The following is a 22,563-nucleotide window of genomic DNA, read 5'->3' on the forward strand; positions in this document are numbered from 1 at the left end:
CATCTGCCATGAGCACAGCAAATTTGATTAGATGTTCCAGGGGTTAGGCCACACTTATTCATTCTGTGTTCATAATTGGCTTCCTCAGAAATAGGAACGCTACTCATCTAGTGACATGAATTTAAAATACACAGGGTTTCAGATTTGGTTTCTGATTTAAAAAAAAAACTTCCAAATTTTATTTATAAGAATGATTTCTGAAAAATTAAACTTGATTCTCACTTTGACATCATCATGCCACTCATTAAAGCCAAGTTCTTTTGTATCTCTTTAAAATCTGAGGAGTTGAAATGGAAAGAAAATAACAAAGTATACAGGTGAGGAAGAAGCCACCACAAGATGGCTTAATGTTAAAAACTGTGATATTAATTGGGGAGCCAATGAACTTTAAAAAATGGAATCATGCATGAGTAATAAGGAGTAGGATCTGGACCCAGACAGGAAATCCAGCCTCAGAAAGCTAAGTATAAACAGGAGGTTGGGGGAGGAATGGAAACTTTCAGGGGTATTGTAATTAAATGACCCCAGGTCCCTTCTAACCTCACATACCTGATTCTAAGAGTGCTGCAAGAATGTATTAGCCTGTTTTTAAAAGTTGTGATACTGAAATATAATATATAGGGGCATAAAATCCACCCATTACATTATACAATTCAAGGCTTTGTAATGAGTCATAGAGTTGTGCAGTCATCACCATAATCTGATCTGTTTGTGAGGTAGAACAATTTCATTTTTCTAGTAGAAAGGTACGTAGTGACTCATTAAAACTGTAGAGCAAGTTTCAAGGATGCAAAGTTGACTCACTGCGAGTACATGTAACAGACATGTGCAGGCAGCTGTTCTACTGAAATAGGGGGAGACAAGGGGAAGGTGGTGGCTGGAGGCAGTGTGGAACAATGGTTACCACCACACCCTTAGGTCAGAATGCTGAAGTTCAGATTCTGGCCTCCTTACTTCCTTAATAGACGGCTGACTGCAAACAAATTACTTGAACCCTGTGAGCCTCATTTTACTCATCTGTAAGTTAACAGTATCTACTTCATGGGGCAAAGGATAGATGAGGTTAAGTTAAGGGGCTCAGGATAGTCCTGGCATGTAGGAAGTACTCAATAAATGTTAGCAATCTTTATAGTTGTTACTGGATGACCATTAAATGCCTGTCATGAGCCAGACACAAAAGACCATGTGCCCTATGATTGACTTATAGATATGAAATTCTCGAAAAGGCAAAATGAAGTGATAGAAAGCAGATGAGTGGTTGCCCCAGGCCAGAGAGTGGGCAAAAGAAATCGATGGCAAACAGGCACAGGGAACTTTATGGGTGTGTTCTAAATTATGATTGGAATGGTGTTTTGTAAAAATTTATCAAGTTAGAAGCTTAAAATTGGTGAATTTTATTGTATGTAAAACAAAGCTGACTAATGCCCCCCCCAATACCCCCAAAATACAGCTTATAATTTTCCAGTTGTGTTAGACACAGGAATCAATTTCTAAAGGAAGCCAGTAAATATTTTTTGAGCACCGACTGCAAGGCACTGTTCTAGGTGCTGGGAATACAACTTTCAAGAAGACACAGCATCCCTACCCTCATGGGTACATAGTTCAAACACGACTTATGCACATATACTTGGGATTACAAAAGGGGTCATTGTGACAGATATTGGAAGAAGAGAACTCTAAGTTGCATAAATATCTGTCCCATGATTTTTAATTTATTTATCAGACATACACAGAAGCAAACACATCATCCCTGTATGGGAAGACGATGTCCCTCAGTGTCTGGGTAGGTGGAATGACAAAAACCTCTGGGTGACTGGTGACCTTGACGCGAGGTTGCCTCGCCATTTGCGAGACGCAGTGCCCACTTGGCGGGGGAAGGGACTTGGCATTGGCTCAGGGACCAGGTGGACGCTTCAAATGGGCCTCGGGGATACCGTGGCTTTCATTTTGGCCACGCTAAGCCGGTGCTCTCTTGGCCGCTGGCGAGCAATAGCCTCCGCACAGAGCGCTAGCATACTCCTAGGTGTTCAATACCTTTCCACAGGGTGCGAGAGACCTGCGAGGTTCCCGAGTGACTCCGCCCACAAAGTGACTCCGCCCACGGAATGACCCCGCCCAAGTGGATCCGAAGTGGATGCTGCCTGGAGGTGGAGACACGTTGCAAGAATCTGATTGGCTTCTCTAGTCAGAGCCTCGTAGAGGGTGGGGCGAGGCCTGCAAGGGGCGGAGCTTATGTCGAGGGGGCCACCCGGCGCCGGCTTGAGAAATGGATGCTCGGCGGATGTGCAGGCGCCGGGGGCGGGGAAAGCACTTGCTCAGCAGCGCGCTGGCCCCGCCCGGGACCCGGCGGGAGCGCTGGGCCGCCCTCTTCCTCCCGTGCTGGCGCTGGGCTGAGCCCCGGGCTGAGAAACTGAGTTGGTTCTGAGCACCCTGTTTGGTTTTTGGGCGGCGGCAGCCGGAGGAGGAACATGGCGCTCGTCGGCAACGGAGCAGAGTTGGAAGTGGACGAGGTACTGGCCGGTGGGGAGTGTGGGCACTACCCCTGGAGCCCGGGAGGGGTGAGCGAGCTCTGCAGGGTTGAGCGAGCTCGGCGGGGACGGCCAAGGCCCCGCCCCCTTGGTTGCCCGTCTGGAACCTACAGTCTCCCGACCGGAGGAGACGGGGGTTGCGAGTGGGGACACCCGACCTTGGGAAGTCCGTCCCTGCTGGAGCGAGGAGGGTCTCTGCCCCGCTCGGATTGGAGGCGCTGCTGAGGTTCCAGGCATCACGCCTAGGGTCGTGGGAAGCGAGGGCACCGCGTCCGGGCGGCTAGTGGATGGGTGCGAGCGCGCGGAGAGCAGGACCCGCAGTATAGAGCAGTTCTGAGCCTTTCTAGGGACGCCTAGGCTTTATGGGGTCTGACCCTGAAGTTCCGACACTGGCGCTTTGGAGTTTGTGGAACCGTCTCCTGATCTGGGAATCTCACCTTCTATGGAAGTTTTCGGTGGCAGAATCGAAGGGCTTGCAGTCGATGAGAGGAGGGGGCCAGCAGGAGGAAGAAGGAGCCCTCGGGTTGTCTGCACCAGCGGGCAAGGCAGAGCTGTCCTTGGGTCGGAGGGCTAGGGGCCTGGAGCAGCAGCCTAGAAATTGGTGCTTTCACCATGAGATTTCCAGAGTGGGTGGGTAGACGGAGGGAAGGCGCCGGGAGAACCGACTCCGACCTTCAACTGCGGTCTCTGTACTGTCTTTAAGTAATTAGCCACTTCCTCCTGTGGCTGGAGCGCCGGGGTCTGAGCACCCTCGGGCGCGCGCGCAGGACCTGTTGATTTATTGACTTGCTGTGAGCAGTTGGCAGCTCCGCAGAGACACGCTCTCTTGCTCGCTCTTGAAGTTGAAGCCGCCGGCCGGCAGCTGCTGCTGCTGCTGCCATTTTACCTGACTTGAATTTTACAAGTCGCTGCCTGAGGAGGCTTCATTTCAAATGATGCAATAGTGGAAGATCTTGGAGTTGGCGGGCTAAGATTCCTGCCCATCTTTTCAATGTCGAGAAACTTCTGGCAATTAATACTGTGTTTTAAATGTAGCCCTTAACAAAACAAAACCCAAGCTCCAGCTCTTTTACACGACTGGCCGACAAGAGGGCACGCCGGACTGTCCAGAAGCTTTCTTACAGCCTGTGCCTTCCAAGGAGGACTTTAAACGACCGATCAATGAACTAGAGTTTGCATGGCTGCGTCTATTGTTGGAACTTTTAAATTAGACATAAAAGCAAAGGATGAAATGGCTTATTCGTTGCCATTTTCATCTGTGACAGCCTTTCTTTATTTGTAGCTTTAGACTGTCTTTTTGGTATGACCTGGAGCCAGCTTTTTTTCTTTCCTCTTGTCTTAGATCGTTTCTGTAATCAAGGTCGTAACACTTTCTTGGTGCTCTGACTGTACATTCACTGTTTCCTTTAAAGGTTTTTATGACTCTCTGCTGTATGACCCTAGTGGTAAAGAACCTGCCTGCCAATGCAGGAGACATAGGAGATGCAGTTTCAATACTTGGGTTGAGAAGATTCCCCTGGAGGAGGGCATGGCAACCCACTCCTGTTGCCTGGAGAATCCCATGAACAGAGGAGCCAGGTGGGCTACAGTCCATGCAGTCACAAAGAGTTGGATAGGACTGAAGGGACTTAGCACAGCACAGCTGTATATTAAATTAACTATCCATGTTCTTGGCATGGGGCTTCCCCCGTTAGCTCAGTGGTAAAGAATCCACCTGCCAGTGCAGGAGACCTGGTTTCTATCCCTGGGTCAAGAGGATCCCCTGGAGGAGGGCATGGCAACCCACTCCAGTATTCTTGCCTGGAAAATCCCACAGACAGAGGAGCCTGGCAGGCTACAGTCCATAGGGTTGCAAAGATTTGGACACGACGGAAGCAACTTAGCATGCACGTACATTCTTGGCATGCAAGGCTCTTTACAGTGTGGTCTCAAGCTGATGTGCTAGCCTAGTTGTCAGCCACTTTTCTATGTATAACAATTTTTTTTTTTTTTTTTTTTTAATTTTATTTTATTTTTAAACTTTACATAACTGTATTAGATTTGCCAAATATCAAAATGAATCCGCCACAGGTATACATGTGTTCCCCATCCTGAACCCTCCTCCCTCCTCCCTCCCCATTCCATCCCTCTGGGTCGTCCCAGTGCACCAGCCCCAAGCATCCAGTATCGTGCATTGAACCTGGACTGGCAACTCATTTCATACATGATATTTACATGTTTCAATGCCATTCTCCCAAATCTTCCCACCCTCTCCCTCTCCCACAGAGTCCATAACAATTTTAATCGGCGTTGTGCCTGAGGAAATAAGATTGGGAGTAGCTAGTAAATGTAGAGTGAAAAATTTAAATTCCTGGGCTTGATGAAAAAGATTTGCAACCCTTAATTGTGATTATTTGTTTTGCAACACTTAGATGTAATTGTTTAGTTCAGGGCACTGTTGGGAGAGAATGCTTGAACGATAGGTATTGAGACATAGGGCTACGCTAGCTGTGCCCTCTGCCTGCAAGGTGAACCGAATGCCAGGCATTGGCTAGGGAGGATGGCTCTAACTCTGTGGGGGAAATTAGGTTTCAAAGCAGCAGAGAGCCTAGCACACAAGATAGTTGGTAATATGTATTTGTGGAGTGAATGAATGACTACAGAATTGAAGACAAAGCTTAATAATTACTCACTTTTGGCTATATCTTTTATTCATTTTTTAGAATCCCCCAACTATTAGTCCCTTGTTACATGTTAGGTACTATATTGGTTCTAGGAAATGAGCAAAGTACAAACCGAATTCTTTTGTTCATGCCAAATCTGCTTTTGTCCCTCATGATGCCCCGCTTCCACCAGAATAAATGTTGCAAACATTTATTGAACATTTGCTTTGTGCTTAAACTTGGCAGGTACCTTAGAAAGGGAAGGCAGTTTTGACTTTCTATGGTTCTCAGTTTGGGTAGGGAGATGTGGCATGTGAACAAGAACTCTAGAAAAGAGCTCAAGGCGGGTAAGCAAGTAAGAAATGTTGCCTTGTAGACCCGGTACCCTTAGCTTATTTGTGGAAAGTCCCTCACTTTCAATGGGCTGAAGTGCTCTACCACAGGTGCACAAGACCCTGCTCTTAAACTTACTGGATGTGTGAAACTAAAAGAGCTGGGAAGCTTTTCAAGCACTTAATTTAGATTTGATGGTCTTTATTGCCAAATTCAGACTTAAATTTAAGAAAGTAGGGAAAACCATTAGACTACTCAGGTATGACCTAAATCAAATCCCTTATGATTATACAGTGGAAGTGAGAAATAGAATTAAGGGACTAGATCTGATAGATAGACTGCCTGATGAACTATGGATGGAGGCTCGTGACATTGTACAGGAGACAGGGATCAAGACCATCCCCATGGAAAAGAAATGCAAAAAAGCAAAGTGGCTGTCTGGGGAGGCCTTACAAATAGCTGTGAAAAGAAGAGAAGTGAAAAGCAAAGGAGAAAAGGAAAGATACACCCATTCGAATGCAGATGCCAAAGAATAGCAAGGAAAGATAAGAAAGCCTTCCTCAGCGATCAATGCAAAGAAATAGAGGAAAACAACAGAATGGGAAAGACTAGAGATCTCTTCAAGAAAATTAGAGATACCAAGGGAACATTTCATGCAAAGATGGGCTTGATAAAGGACAGAAATGGTATGGACCTAACAGAAGCAGAAGATATTAAGAAGAGGTGGCAAGAATACACAGAAGAACTGTACAAAAAAGATCTTCATGACCAAGATAATCACAATGGTATGATCACTCACCTGGAGCCAAACATCCTGGAATGTGAAGTCAAGTGGGCCTTAGATAGCATCACTACGAACAAAGCTAGTGGAGGTGATGGAATTCCAGTTGAGCTGTTTCAAATCCTGAAAGATGATGCTGTGAAAGTGCTGTACTCAATATGCCAACAAATTTGGAAAACTCAGCAGTGGCCACAGGACTGGAAAAGGTCAGTTTTCATTCCAATCCCAAAGAAAGGCAATGCCAAAGAATGCTCAAACTACCGCACAATTGCACTCATCTCACACACTAGCAAAGTAATGCTCAAAATTCTTAAAGCCAGGCTTCAGTAATACGTGAACCGTGAACTTCCAGATGTTCAAGCTGGATTTAGAAAAGGCAGAGGAGGTAGAGATCAAATTGCCAACATCCGCTGGATCATGGAAAAAGCAAGAGAGTTCCAGAAAAACATCTATTTCTGCTTTATTGACTATGCCAAAGCCTTTGACTGTGTGGATCACAACAAACTGCGGGAAATTCTGAAAGAGATGGGAATACCAGACCACCTGACCTGCGTCTTGAGAAACCTGTATGCAGGTCAGGAAGCAAGAGTTAGAACTGGACATGGAACAACAGACTGGTTCCAAATAGGAAAAGGAGTACGTCAAAGCTGTATATTGTCACCCTCCTTATTTAACTTATATGCGGAGCACATCATGAGAAATGCTGGACTGGAAGAAGCACAAGCTGGAATCAAGGTTGCCGGGAGAAATATCAATAACCTCAAATATGCAGATGACACCACCCTTATGGCAGAAAGTGAAGAGGAACTCAAAAGCCTCTTGATGAAAGTGAAAGAGGAGAGTGAAAAAGTTGGCTTAAAGCTCAACATTCAGAAAACGAAGATCATGGCATCTGGTCCCATCACTTCATGGGAAATAGATGGGGAAACAGTGGAAACAGTGTCAGACTTTATTTTGGGGGGCTCCAAAATCACTGCAGGTGGTGACTGCAGCCATGAAATTAAAAGACACTTATTCCTTGGAAGAAAAGTTATGATCAACCTAGATAGCATAGTGAAAAGCAGAGACATTACTTTGCCAACAAAGGTCCATCTAGTCAAGGCTATGGTTTTTCCAGTGGTTATGTATGGATGTGAGAGTTGGACAGTGAAGAAAGCTGAGTGCCGAAGAATTGATGCTTTTGAACTGTGGTATTGGAGAAGACTCTTGAGAGTCCCTTGGACTGCAAGGAGATCAGCCCTGGGATTTCTTTGGAAGGAATGATGCTAAAGCTGAAACTCCAGTACTTTGGCCACCTCATGCGAAGAGCTGACTCATTGGAAAAGACTCTGATGCTGGGAGGGATTGGGGGCAGGAGGAGAAGGGGACGACAGAGGATGAGATTGCTGGATGGCATCACCGACTCGATGGACATGAGTTTGAATGAACTCCGGGAGTTGGTGATGGACAGGGAGGCCTGGCATGCTGTGATTCATGGGGTTGCAAAGAGTCGGACACGACTGAGCACCTGAACTGACTGGCTGAGGTCATTATTTGATATTCACATGGAAGTAAAAGGGAACCAGGTGGTTTAGTTGGAAAAGTAGTAGGTTAGGAATTAGGTGAACTGGGCTCTCAACTCTGTCACTCATTTACGCAATAGCCATTCATTCATTAAGTGTACAAACATCTGATTATGTTATGTGCCAAGCCTGGTGCTAGCTTGAAGATACAACAGGGACCTAGACTAACGAGGTCTCTATCTATAACGATAAGAGTGACCTTGACTAACCCAGGCTCTCAACCTCTTATTGCTCTTCTGTGTTTCCTCATCTGAAGATGAATGGGTGCCATGAGCCCTGAGTGTTCTTCCAAGCTCTGAAAGTCTATACGTTTAGAGGCAGGGAGGCTCCTTTTTTTGGGAAAATGCTGATAACATGGGAATCCCTTTTCCTTTGAAGTACCCAAGGAGATGATGGTAGTAGTAGGGCTCTTATGATAGCTGTGGAATGGGTGTTTTCTTAGGTAAACTGGTGTTTTTGTTTTTTTATCTTTAGGTGCTAGGAGGAAAAATGTGGGAACCATAAGAGGTTAGGGCTTGCAACCTCAGAAGCAGCAAAAATTGGTTCTGGAGGAAGACAGAAACTTCTTAGACATTCCAGTGGTTCCAGACATTCCTTCAAACCTTGGTGGCCAAAATACTGTTTCTTAACATTTAAATTTCTCTCATTGGTTTTTCTTGTGTATCACACAAGCAACTTTGACATGAAGTTCATGGAAGATATACAGAATGTATGCAAGGTCATTATTACAAACCTATGGCAAATAGATGGCTATCGCTGGAGACCTTTCTGACCATCAATAGCTTAATCCTGAAGTCTGTCTCTCTTGGTGACCTCCTTAAATGTATGGGCTGCTTTGGGCTGTCTTGTGGATGTTAAGTGCTTATGTTTGGCCCTTACTGTTCTGTGTATGACTTGGGATTTGAAAATTAAATAAAAGTAGTTTCTATTTTCTTATTTATTAGAGTTATTGAGCTTACCAATAACTATGTCAAGTATCAAAAAGAAAAAAATATTAATGATATCTGAATGAATATTTAGCAGCTGGATAAGTTAAAAATGATTTTATCATATAAAACAAAAGTTAAGTTCATTAAAAATAACGTTTAGGAAGATTTTTTTTTTTTCAATTGTTTTACCTTTGCTGGAAAAGGAGCAGTTTTTAAAGTCTTTGAAAAATTTGGTTACATTGCTATTATTATGTAGAAATTGGTAATTTTTATATGTATTCTGATACATAATATTTTACATTAAAATTGCATTGAAAGTTGCTCAGTAAATACAGTAATAAAGTTTAATGTTAGTAACCTTAAAATAGAAAATGTAATTTAACATTTTTATTGTCATTCTGAACCTATTCTTGAATAAAAAGAGTAAACCTTATATTTGCTTTTTTATGTATAAAGTACAGAAATATTTCTGTGCTATTAACATTTCATAGGGTTAGGAGAAAAATGTCTGAAAAGGCTTTCAAGGTGGGAGGACAATATTGAAAAAAAGTTGAGAAAACACTGGGTTAGGGAAAGAAATGGTTTATGTGACAGATGCTTCCATGGCTTGCTTTTTTTGCCCAGGATTTTTTTGGTTTAATTGTGATTTAGAAAATTTCCCTAGTGGCATTTTAGATGCTGTCTAGATAAAACTGATTGCTACAATTTTCTTCCAATCAGATTCATTCTTTCATTCCATTTGTGTTCACTGAGCACCTCCCCAGGTGCAGGCAGTCTTCAGATGCTGGAAGTCCACACGGAGATGAGATGGCTTGATCGCTCTTGAGGAACGCACACTGTAGCGAAAGAGACAAGTAACAAGTGCTATCTTTGGGTCAGGGTAGATTTTAGGTGGGCTTCCCTGGTGGCTCAGATGGTAATGAATCTGCCTGTGATGGGTTCGATCCCTGGGTTGGGTTCTATCTGGGTTCGATTCCCAGGGGTTGGGAAGATCCTTTGGAGGAGGGCATGGCAACCAACTCCAGTATCCTTGCCTGGGGAATCCCCATGGACAGAGGAGCCTGCTGGGCTACAGTCCATGGGGGTCACAAAGAGTCGGATACGACTCAGTGATTAAGCATAGCACAGCACAGATTTTAGGTAGGAGAGCCATATAGTTTATCATCCACAGCAGGGACCTGGGAAAGTCAATATGGTGCTTTCAGTAATAACTCCAGGACAACAGGTCCAAACAGGAATGGTTGGTTGCCTTCGTTTAGGGGCTGGCAAAGGTGGCTCAGCAGTAAAGAATCCTCCTGCAATACAGGAGCTGCAGGAGATGCGGGTTTGACCTCTGGGTTTGATCCCTGTGTTGGGAATATCCCCTGGAGGAGGGCATGGCAACCCACTCCAGTATTCTTGACTGGGAAATCCCATGGACAGAGGAGCTTGGCAAGCTACGGTCTGTCAGGTCACGAAGAGTTGGACACAACTGAAGTGACTTAGCACACATGCAAAGACTTTAAAGAAGAGGTGGTATTTGAACTGGGTCTTTAAAAAAATTTTTTTTATTGAAGTACTGTTGATTTGTGTTATTTTCAGGTGTACAGCAAAGTTATTCCATTATATGTATACACATATAGGTATATTTGTGTGTATATATATATGTATGTATTTATATATTTTAGATTCTTTTCCATTTTAGGTTATTGCAAGATTTTGAGTATAGTTCCCTGTGCTATACAGGAGGTCCTTGTTGATTATCTGTTTTGTGTATAGTAGTGTTTATATAAAGGAAACAATCCCATTTACCATGGCATCAAAAAGAATAAAATATCTAGGAATAAATTTACCTAAGAAGGCAAAGACCTATACTCTGAAAACTGTAAGACCCTGATGAAAAAAATGGAAGATGACACAAACAGATGGAAATATATATTGTGTTCTTGGATTGGAAGAATCAATATTGTTAAAATGACCATACTGCTTAAGGCAACCTGCAGATTCCTATCAAATCACCAATGGCATGTTTCACAGAAGTAGAACACAAAATTTTAAGATGTGTATGGAAACACAAGAGACCCCAATAGGAGAGGTAATTTTGAGAAAGAAGAATGGAGCTGGAGGAATCTGGCTCCCTGAACTGAGTTAGAAGGATGTGCTGGGTGGAGCAAGTGTGATGAGGCCCAGGCGTGGGTGGGGAGGAGAGCGCAGCCTGGGGTCAGCAGGGTGCTCAGAGTGTGGAGAGCCTTGGAGGGCTGAGAGGTGCAAAAAATGAGGACCCAGAGGGTGTCTTAACTAGGCAAGAGTGGTATACTTATTTTAGGAAGCTAAATCTGGTGAAGTTGCTGCAGCCAGTCTGTGGAGGTGGTGGAAGGGCAAAGAGGCTGTTGCTACAGTTTCAAGTGGGAAGTGATGACTGGGGTGGAGCAAAAGTTATGGGGTTGAAGAGAGGAGGCCCGACTGGAGGGACTTCTCAGCGAGAACCCAGAGATGGAATTGGCCTATTTGAAAGGCAGTGGAGTCGGGAAGGGAGGAGCCAGTCACTGATGACTGCCGGCTGGCGGAGGCGCTATTACCCGAGAAGAGGAGTGGCTAGGATTCGGCCTTCACGTGGCTGTGGAGGGCGCGGACCTCGGGCACAAAAAACTCACCTGCGTGGCTCACTGTGACTTCCTCATTGAGGGAGCTCGGCCATTTGTTTCTGAGTGAATGGATCTGGGCAAGGTTATGGAAGGGAGGTTGTAAATTGGTCCTGCAGGTGAGTAAGAGGGGAAAAAATGGCAGCAGCTTATTGTCAGCCTGGATGTCAGCTCTAGTGAACAGACAGGCAGTTTTTCCTGGCATGTTCAATTTTGAGTCATTTGAAAGCGCATCTATTCCTGGGAATGCCACTTTCTCAGATGAGAAACGAGGGTGAAACTTGCCCTCATTTTCTCTCCTGTCCCCTTTGCCTGACATCTCCTCCCTCCCCCTTGAGTCCAGCAGTGCAGGCGTGCTTCTTTGGTAGGAGTCAGTCCTTCTTTGGGTGCGCTGCTTGCTCTCCCATCTTAGCTCCCTGCACACGGGTGCTGTTAGTAATTATCTGCAGTATGAAATGGATACTGTGAATTCTGTGAGGCTCCCGGTTTCCATCTGGCTGGCTGTTGACAGCTTCCTGGCTCCCAGTCTCAGTGGCCCTAGCTGCCAGCTCAGGAGGGTCTCCTGAAGTCACTGTGTGCTCACTTGCCAGGAGATGAGTACCCAGGACCCTGTAGGGCTTCCCTTTGTCAGACCCCCACCCTTGATCACCAACTGTGTCAGAACTCTTCTTTTCTATCCCCGTGCCTAGTGGGGGTCAGTCACACACCCAGAGCGACTCTGGCTGGTTGAGCATACTGGCTAGGTCACCACACCTCTCTCAAAGGGACTTCTCATGTGTTGACTGCCTAGCAGTTCATAATGCCTTTACGCATCTTTGGCTCATTATTGAAAGATGAGGGTGTGTAGTAAGAGCTCTTTTTTTTTTTTTTCCTGAGATCTGTGGATGTATGTTGTAAAATATTTTAGTAAAATAATGCGCTGCGTATATTTGTTGGATCTGATTGTAACTAGTGAGGGAGAAGAATATTCAGTCTAACAATGTATTGGGTTTATGCCAGGTGCTCCTGTCCTCAGTAATGTCTAGTGAGAGGTGGGGGTCTGTGTGTGTGAACAAATAGATGCAGTTTTCTTTGCTGAGAACTATGGAGGAGGGATGTTGCGGTGCTTTGGGAGCACAGAGGAGGGCATCTCATCCAGAGTGAGGGGAGGGAATGGGTAATCAGGGGTGGTGTCCCCGAGGAGGCCATTTCTTAGACATTCTGGATCTGGCAGGAACAAGGGGTTAGGCATGGAGAAGAGACTGAAGTGCATCCTGGAGAGAGGAAATAGCAGGCATAAGATATGGAAGTAAGGGCTTCCCTGGTGGCTCAGGCTGTAAAGAATCCGCCTGCAATGCGAGAGACTCGGGTTTGCTCCCCGGGTCAGAAGATGCCCTGGAGAAGGGAATGGCAACGCATTCCAGTATTCTTGCCTGGAAAATCCCATGGACAGAGGAGCCTGGTGGGAGTCCATGGGGTCACAAAGAGTTGGACATGACTCAGCGACTAACACTTGCATTTTATGGAAGTGAAGAAGTGATTGTGGTTCTCCTGGTGGCAGGAAATGAGGTTGGAAGGATAGGAAGGGCTCCTGTAGGCTTTTCATGTGGAGTCATGGATATTGTGTAGTGCATAGTGGGCATTTAAGGGTTTCAACTGAGCAGAGGTGTGGTGAGATTTGGGCTGTAGGTAGCTCCTCTGGAGACCATGGAGGCGCCTTGCCTGGAGAGAGACAGGACCAGAGGTGGGGAGGGAGGGGAATTCCTGGAATTTTGTTTTGTTGAATGAGTGTTACAGTCCCGTGAAGGCCCATTCTGTGCAGGCCTGGCTAGGTACTGGGATAACATAATGGGTAAGACATGATTTTGACCTCTGTGGATCAGGTGATGAGGAATATGGACACAAAATCCACGGTCACCTGGAATGGAGCGGAGTTTGGAGAGTGTGTGTTGGCACTTGGTGCTCTGGGAGGAGGAGGAAAAGAGAGCTTTCCTGGGGTAGTCACCCACCTGGAGGATGGCGGTGACATGTCTCCCTACCCCCACCCCCAGGTCAGCTGACTTGGTTTCCAAACCTCATCTTTACTGCCCAGCTGTGTGGCTGAACCAGTTTGGGCCTTGGTTTCCTCTTGTGTAACCTGGAGCAGTTGACATTGATGATCTGTTTCTGAAGTTCTCAGCTCTGACAGCTATGGTCTAGAAGATGACATTTGATCTGGAGTTTGAGGGGTGGAATTTTAGCAGGCAACCATGCAGCCAGTCGCTGCTTGATTCCTTCAGGCAGAGGGAGCAATGGGGAACGAGCAATGGGGAGCATGGGGGGAGCTTGGTGGAGTTTGAAGCAAAGAGTATGTGAGAGGCAGGAAGGCAGTGCTGTGTGTGTTCCTGCAGAATCGGATAGGCCTTGAACGCTCAGCTAAGGAGTTTTTTTCCCTCCAATTTTCTTGTTTGACACATGTATCCTGTCACATATGGGAACTGTGTATCTTTTACTTCTTTTTTTTTTAATAGAAGCAATGATAATCCCATTTCTTGGTTTCATCTTCTTGTTTCCTGGCCCCATTTCCAAAGTACTTAATTTTAAGCTGATGACTGTAAACTGAGATGCACTGGTTAAGGAGGCAGACAAGTCAGGCGTGTTCTAGTAATTCCATAGACTGTGTTTTGTCACACAGACTCTTACCCTCAGCTAAGTGCTCAGACGCACAGCTACCTGGACCCACAACTCTGGTGCGGTCAGCAGGACCAGTCCTGGTTTCTCTGAGGGTGTCTTCTGTCCTCCTCTTCTCTTGCTCCGCTTCTATAGATGCGGCTTTGGCCCAAAGTTCTGGGCTTCCTAGTCTTTTTTCCAAGCATGAGTCACAGTCTTTCCACTCAGAACTAAAGGCAACAAACCTCAGAGTCTCACTTTATTTTTCTCAGGCCAAATGGGGTAGGATATTTTTTGAGAGGAGGCGGACAACATGGATGACAGAGTGGGAGAGTCCTGAAGAGAGGGGAGTGAGGCCTGACTCCACGACCCCCTCCCAGAAGCACTCAGATGCCATTTTCTGTGTAAAATCATTAGCCCAGCCCTTGTTCAAGAATAGCTGCTCCAGCTGCTCCTGGCTTGGGTTCCCATCTAGGCTTCTTGTGCCATTTGCTGTGTGACCTTGGACACGTTATTGAATTTGTCTAATGCTTTTCATCTATAAAACAGGAATAATGATACCTGCCCCATAAGGCTGACCCAGGTTGAAATAAGAATCTGCTTTACAAAGCAGCTGGCACATTTTTGTTCAGTTGTTCGGTCCTGTCTAACTCTTTGCGACCCCATGGACTGCGGCATGCCAGGCTTCCCTGTCCTTCACCATCTCCTAGAGCTTGCTCAAACTCATGTACATTGAGTCAGTGATGCTACCCAATGATCTTGTCCTCTGTCAACCCCTTCTCGTCCTGCCCTGACTCTTTCCCAGCATCAGGGTCTTTGCTAATGAGTTGGCTCTTTGCATCAGGTGGCCCAAGTATTGCAGCTTCAGCTTCATCATCAGTCCTTCTAATGAATATTCAGGGATGATGGTAGCACCCTTAATATGTTAGTTCTCTTTTCCCTTCTGCTTTACCTTAAAGTATTGCTGCCACTGTTTATTATTTGTGGGTTTGATGGGGAATCTGTTTTAGTGTGTCTAAATATAATTTTACCTCATTTTTGCAGTCCATAGGGGAGAAACTTCTGCAGAAGTACACAGCCTAGACACAGTCAGGCAGTAACCGACCCAAGGTGACCCAGCTCTCTTAGGCATGGAGTCAAGGTTAGGAGCCAAGTGTTTCTGCATTCAGTGCCCTTTCCACTAGGTCAGGGGGTGGCAAACTTTGCTGCAAGGACAAATAAAGCCTTCTTCCTGCCTGTTCTTATAAATAAAGTTTTATTGGAACACAGACCTGCCCGTTTGTTTAGGTGTTACCTGGGGCTGCTTTCACACAATGTCAGAGTTGGTAGTTGGGACATGGACTGTTTGGCCTCCGTGGCCTAAATACTTACAGGTGCTTTGTGGAGACAGTTTGCTGACCCCTGTACTATGTGGTTTCTAGGACTGTATGTGAATTTGTTTATAAAGTATTGTAAGCTTTATGAATTAAATTTGCTTGTTTCCTTAATACTCATCTAGGCATCCAAAACTGGGAAACTCAGACTCTTTTAATGCATCCCCTGAAGCACTATGGCACAAGTTCTGGAGTCGGACGGACATGGGTTGGAATCCCTGCTCCTTCACGTACAGCCTTGGATGAATTAATCTCTTTGAGCTTCAGTTTCTTCATCAGTCTAATGGGGATAATAGAACCTGCTTTACAGGGTTATTGTGGGGATTAATGCCCTATGAAATACTTAGCATTTGGAGTGCAAATGTCAGCCATCATCATAATTATTATTAAGTATCTGCATGTTGCGGATACTTGACCAAGATTTCTCAACCCAATAAAGAACTGGCCTTGTATAAAGATAGGCCCATGCAGAGTCCTACAAGACTGCTCTGCCAGCTGGATTCCTACGTAGGCTAATCTCAGAATTCCGGCGAGGTTACTTCTGCTAGTTTATAGTCCTCACGCCTCTCCCTCTCTGAGTGGAGAGGGGAAACCATTAACCACAAAAGAGAGCACAAACATGGGCTCAATGGGCCATCTGTTTCAGCAGAACAGTGTTCATATTAGTCAGCAAGAGACTTGGTCGTGTCCATAATATTCTGAAAATGACACTTGCCCCCTGACACCCAAGTGATATATGTGGTAACTTCTAGTTTGTCCAAATGTGAGGCTGTGCAGGATGGTCCCCTCCTTCATGTTGCTGCTGCTGCTGCTAAGTTGCTTCAGTCGTGTCCGACTCTGTGCGACCCCATAGATGGCAGCCCACCAGGTTCCCCCGTCCCTGGGATTCTCCAGGCAAGAACACTGGAGTGGGTTGCCATTTCCTTCTCCAATGCATGAAAGTGAAAAGTGAAAATGAAGTCGCTCAGTCATGTCCGACTCTTAGCGACCCCATGGACTGCAGCCTACCAGGCTCCTCCATCCATGGGATTTTCCAGGCAAGAGTACTGGAGTGGGGTGCCATTGCCTTCTCTGTCCTTCATGTTAATGAATATCAAAATTCTTATGATATTTTCATAAGATCATAAAGCACCTAGATATTAATAGGAGACTGTGGCCTATAAGAGGTAAATACGTGTTTGACTACTTAGTCTAAGGGGCTTCCCAGGTGGCTCAGCAGTAAAGAATCTGTCTGCAATGCTGAAGACGCAGGAGACATGGGTTCAGTCCCTGGGTCGGGAAGATCCCTGGAGGAGATCTTAACAACCCACTTCTGTATTCTTGTCTGGAGAATCCCATGGACAGAGGAGCCTGGTGGGCTAGTCCATAGAGGCAGAAAGAGTCAGATGTGAATGAAGCAACTTAGCAGGCACTTAGTCTAAGAGGTTAAAAAGTAAAGGAGGTGGCAGTGTGTGGGTACTCCTAGGTCCTCGAGGGTGTGCTAGGATTCTTGCTCTGCCTCCAAAGCTATGTGCCATGATCTTTTTGAAGCTCAAATCCGTCCTCACCTTGCTGCTTAAAATCTGTCCACAGCATCTCCTTCCTTTTGAGGTATTATGCAAACACCTTAGCATGATGTTGTTGTTGTTTACTCAGATAGTTGTGTCCAACTCTTTGCGACTCCATGGACTGCAGCACACCAGGCTTCCCTGTCCTTCACTATCTCCTTGAGTTTGCTCAAACTCATGTCCATTGAGTCGGTGATGCCATCCAACCATCTCATAGTCTGTCATCCCCTTCTACTCCTGCCTTCAATCTTTCTCAGCATCAGTGTCTTTTCTAATGAGTCACTTCTTCGCATCAGGTGACCTAAGTATTGGAGTTTCAGCTTCAGCATCAGTCTTTCCAAGGAATTTAGGGTTAATTCCTTTAGGATTGACTGGTTTGATCGCCTTGCAGTCCAAGGGACTCGCAATAGTTCTTCTCCAACACCACAGTTTGAAAGCATCAGTTCTTCAGCACTCAGCCTTCTTTATGGTTCAGTTGTCACATCCATACACGACCACTGAAAAAACTATAACTTTGTCTATACACACCTTTCTCAGCAAAGTGATGTCACTGCTTTTTAATATGCTGTCTAGGTTTATCGTAGCTTTTCTTCCAAGGAGGAGTGTCTTTTAATTTCATGGCTTCAATCACTCTCTGCAGTATTTTGGAGCCCAAGAAAATAAAATCTGCCACTGTTTCCATTTTTTCCCCCATTTATTTGCCCTGAAGGAATGGGACCGAATGCCATGATCTTATTTTAGCATGATGTATTAAGACCTAGCTTATTAAGACCTTGCTCAGCGGTTCTCATACTTTAGGGTGCATAGGGAACCTGGTGAGGGGAGTGGGTGGCTTTTTAAGATGCATGATCCCAGGTCCCACCACAAGCCATTCTTCTTCAGTAGGTCTAGAGTGGTTCCCAGGAGTTTGCCCTCCTATAGGACCTTGAACAGCAGCCGTGTGGAAGTGCTTATAACTCCCCTTCCAGGTTCCATCTGCTTTTCTCACTTCTCAGCATTTTCATCCACTGTTCATTCCCTCACCAGGCCGATTCCTGTTCATTGCTGAAGACCTCCCTCAGGTACCATTTCTGTTCCAGCCTTTCCAGACATTCCCTTTTTCCCTCCCCACCGGGTGCACGCATGCTCAGTTGCTTCAGTCTTTGTGACCTTATGGACTGTAGCCAGCCAGGCTTCTCTGTCCATGAGATTCTCCAGGCAAGAATACTGGAGTAGGTTGCCATGCCCTCCTCCAGTCCCCTCCAGGTGTTCAATGACTATTTAGCATTTCTGGCTGCTTCCAAGGAGAAATATTCCTTTTTGGCCATACATGCTATGACAGCCAGCAGGGTGTGGCATGTAAGAGCCTTGATGTCCTGGAAGGAAAGGATGGAACTTTCCACCCACAGAAAGCAGCAAAAGGACCCCCTTCAGTGCTTTCTAACAACAGGATATCTTTAGCCTGTCAAGAAAGGAGAATTTACCGCCATAATTTATTAGCATTATCTCAATATTCTTTTTTTTTTTTTTAAAAAGGAGTTTTATTGAGATGTAATTTACATGCCATTCATTCAGTCCTTTTAAAGTGTACAGTTCAATGATCTTTAATAAATTTACAGAATTGTGCAGCTATCACAATCCAATTTAAGAATATTTTCCTGATCCCAGAAACATTCCTTGTACCCATCTGTTCTCCCCTCAATATGTTTTTCACCTTTAAATTAATTGAAAAATTAGAAGTCATCAGGATAAAACAGAATTTCCCAGGTAGAAGTAAAGAGCAGCCGTTATATGTGACAAGGACAAAGCAAACATGTGAGGCATCAGAAAGCAAAACTGCAGAGCAGAGTGCATTCATGTCAGCGCTTACATGCCTCTCACACTCTGACATCATCAGAAGACGGGCTCCAGGGCTGAGTGAATTACCCTTGTCCAAATGAGTAATTTTGTCTGGTTTGCAATACAGCAGAAGATGTGTGGTATATACAGATGATGGCTTTCCCTGATTTTCTAGTTCATTTGCTAGGCAGAGGCTACTTATCCAACATGTTTAGCTTGCTGCTACAAGGACAAACACGCATTTGCGTTTCTAAACTATTAGCAGTTAAATAAAAGGAATTGTCACCTTAGTAGAAGTCTCAAATGAAGTCTGCCTCTTTTCAGGCACCCCTGAGTTTCAGATTTGTTGTGTCTGTTCCTAGGAAGGTGTGTGAGAGAGAGGAAAGAACATGGATGGACTTGCAGGTTAGTGGACGTAGGTTGGGTGCTGTCGCTTGCAGGCACTGTGACCTTGGGCAAGTTATTTAATCTCTTTGTGAGCTTGAGTTTCCCTGTCAGTCAATGGGGGATTCTAATGGCCACCTCAGAGAGTTGTTACTAGCAACTTTGACAACTCATCCAGAGCCTGCCATACTATAAATGCTTAGTTGCAATCATTCACTTGAATAGCAACTGTGTGTGGATTTTGCTTTATATCATACATAAGGATGGCTGGACTTCTACAGAGCAGAAAAAAATTCTAGAAAGATTGTATAAAATATTTCAGCTAGTCATATTTGGACACCTTGATATTCCATATTCATTTGCTGGTATTAATTTTCAGATCTGGTTTTGGAAGAGAAGGTTTTGTTTTTGTTTTCATTTTAAAAATGCAAACAGGGACTTCTTTGATAGCTCAGTGGTAAAGAATCCACCTCTCAATGCAGGAAACATGGGGACAATCCTTGGTCTGGGAAGACCCCACATGCTGTGCATAGGAGCTAAGCCTGTATGTCACAACTGTTGAGTCTGTGCTCTAGAGCCCGAGAGCTACAACTACTGAAGCGCACGGTCTAGAGCCTGCACTCTGCCATAAGAGAAAGTGAAAGTGAAAGTCCCTCAGTTGTGTACAACTCTTTGTGACCTTATGGACTATACAGTCCATGGAATTCTCCAGGCCAGAATACTGGAGTGGGTAGCCTTTCCCTTCTCCAGGGGATCTTCCCAACCCAGGGATCGAACCCAGGTCTACTGCATTGCGGGTGGATTCTTTACCAGCTGAGCCACAAGGGAGGCCCAAGAATACTGGAGTGTGTAGCCTATCCCTTCTCCAGTGGATCTTCCCAACCCAGGAGTTGAACTGGGGTCTCCTGCATTGCAGGTGGATTCTTTACCAACTGACCTATCAGGGAAGACTCTGTAGCGAGAGAAGCCACCACAACGAGAAGCCCACCCACTGTAACAAGAGAGTAGCCCCTGCTTGCTGCAACTAAAGAAAAGCCCACACAGCAAAGAAAACCCAGTGCAGCCAAAAATAAAATAAAATAAACAAAATTATAAAAAAATACAAAGAATGGTAAATGTCCTTGCAGACGGCTGGCTTAAGCCAGGTAACCAAGGGCAAGGCACTTGGAGCCATAGTTTCTTCATTCCTAGAGTTGGACAGAGTGAAATGACACATGTAATCTGGTTGGGCTAAATAGGGAAAGTTCAGAAAATGAGGATGAGTGTAATTTATTCACACACTTAATGCTGTCAGAAACCTGAAGTGTTCACATTTCTAGCCATTTGCTTAGTTAGTAATACTAGCATGTGTGCATAGGTGGTTTCTCCCAACTTTTCAAAATAGAAAACATTGAGGTTTTCTTTCTTATCAAACAATACTATTCTGACTTCATAAATAGTAAAAATGACTTTATAAGAGATGATTTTATAAAGTGTGAGCATCCACAAGTCCATCTGTATTGCTAATTACACTGGAAATTTTAAAAGTAAAGTTACTAGCTTAGAATCTTTTTTTTTCCTTCTAAAGACTTGCTTGCTTTTACTTCCCTTTGTAGTTTATGGTGAAGGAGATTACATTTTAACTTAGATAAGAGTCAACCTTTTTGATGTATAACAGAACTTTTAAGTCTGCATGCCTCAGGAAGTAGGTTCCACATGCTTAGGTTAAACTGAGGGACATGTGACATGCTAAAATGAACTCCTATCTCTTTGTTAAAGACTGAAAAGCATTCCATTTCAGTTTTGGCAATTTAGTCACAAGCACCCTTTCCATAGTAATTTTAGGAGCAAACACAAGACTTTGGGGGAGCAATTTAAAACAGCATTTCTCAACCTAAAAAGCCCTTCCTGTGCCTTATTTTCCCTTTCTGTTTTCCTCAATTTATGCTTCTTTTACAACCCCCACTCCCAGTCTCTGTCATAAGCTAGTCCTGTTGAATCTAGTAATACCCCCCAAACATGGCTCCTTTCTATCACCACTGTGTCCCCAGGCCACACCACTGTCTTCTCACCCTGCATATCTGGGGGAACATCCTTACTGGTCTCCCCACTTCCTCCCTGTCTTCTGACAGAGTAAAGGGACAAAGTAGGTAATTAAATAGTTAATCCCATTAGGGATTAATTAAATGGTTAATCCCACTGGTAGAAAAAATAGGGGAGACTCCTGTAAATTCATGTTTATTCAAGAGAACAGGGTTTTTTAACCCCAAAACCAAGCAGGCTTGGTAAGCAGTGAAACCATGCAACAGAAGCATAAGACTTGCCCCCAAACAATAAAAGAGTGATGCCATGAGACCTACATCCTGCCCAGTGAGCTCAGTTAAGTTAATGATCCTTAAAATATACTCTCTGCACACTTAAAAAATGATACTTTGTGAACCTAGCTTGACCATGTGGAAACAAAACTCCCCTGCTCAACCTGGAAGAGGAGCTGATGATGGAAGCATGATGTCTCAAGAAAGAGAAGTTCTTCCCCTCCCCACTTTTCCTTTGATTATAAAGCTGTAGTCCAGTAAGTTCTGGGGGCACAGCACCCTCTCACCCACCTGCTTGTAAATAGCACAGGCGTCCTATTCTAGTAAATCACTTCTTATCTATCACTTGCCTCTTGCTAAATTCTTTTCTGTGCTGAGACATAAAGAACTAAGGTACCGGAACTCTCTGGAGCCCTCAAAATGACACCCAAACTGTTTCACTTCTGCAGTCCACTCATTCTGCAATCTAAGTGCTCCTTTACAAATGGTAATCACATTACTCCTGTGCTGCAGACTGTTTATTTAGGATCAAATGCACACTTCTTTTGCTTTCCTGCTACAGCTCATCTCCTGCCCTTCTCCACTTTGTTCCTCTGCTCTAGCCACCGGAGCTTCCATTAGATTTCTTGAACATGCTCAGTTTTTTTCTACCGTAGTGCTCTTGCATTAAGGATTTCCCCAGCCTGGCAGACTGCACCAGTTCTTCACATGACCAGCTCCTTCTCGACTTTCCATCCTCACTTTAAAGATCAAGTTCCAAATGCTGCTTTCCTTGGGTTTCATATTCCAAGCAGTCTTTCTTTCCTCTATTACACATCCTGTGTATTTCCTCATAGATGTGACCACCGTCTGCATTATCTTGTTTGCTTATTTTCTTCTCTGTCATCCCTCTCACTCTATCAGGTTTCAGTGCAGGAAGCAGAAACTGCTGTAATTTATGTAAGAAGGAGTGTACGAGTTTATGTAAGACAGATGTTTTAAATATGCAGGAAGGGGCTGGGGCTATAGATGTGGTTCTAGGCTGAGCCTCTGTGAAAGGCTCTCTGTACCAATCCAGAACTGACTCATTAGGGGAGGTGCTGGTATTCTGTGGCTGATGATTCTAGAACTAAGTTCCCAACAC

At 44.8% G+C, this 22,563-nt stretch overlaps 1 protein-coding gene across 5 annotated transcripts in view; it reads left to right on the forward strand.

The window, feature by feature from the left end:
* The first annotated feature begins 2,246 nt into the window (after window positions 1–2,246).
* The window catches only part of TTC39B (tetratricopeptide repeat domain 39B), a 154,860-nt gene continuing 134,543 nt past the window's right edge, over window positions 2,247–22,563 (forward strand). For 3 of the 5 annotated variants that reach the window (XM_055578034.1, XM_055578029.1, XM_055578035.1), the window contains exon 1: window positions 2,247–2,510. Coding sequence is in view for 1 of the 5 variants with exons in the window: in XM_055578029.1 (XP_055434004.1) it covers window positions 2,469–2,510 (42 nt within the window). In the remaining 4 variants the exon portion in view is untranslated. Of the gene's footprint in view, window positions 2,511–10,485; window positions 11,516–22,563 lie in introns of those variants that run through there. The other 2 variants (XM_055578033.1, XM_055578031.1) reach the window with 1 other exon arrangement.

Source organism: Bubalus kerabau, chromosome 4 (genome assembly GCF_029407905.1).
Source record: "Bubalus kerabau isolate K-KA32 ecotype Philippines breed swamp buffalo chromosome 4, PCC_UOA_SB_1v2, whole genome shotgun sequence".
Taxonomy (NCBI): domain Eukaryota; kingdom Metazoa; phylum Chordata; class Mammalia; order Artiodactyla; family Bovidae; genus Bubalus; species Bubalus kerabau.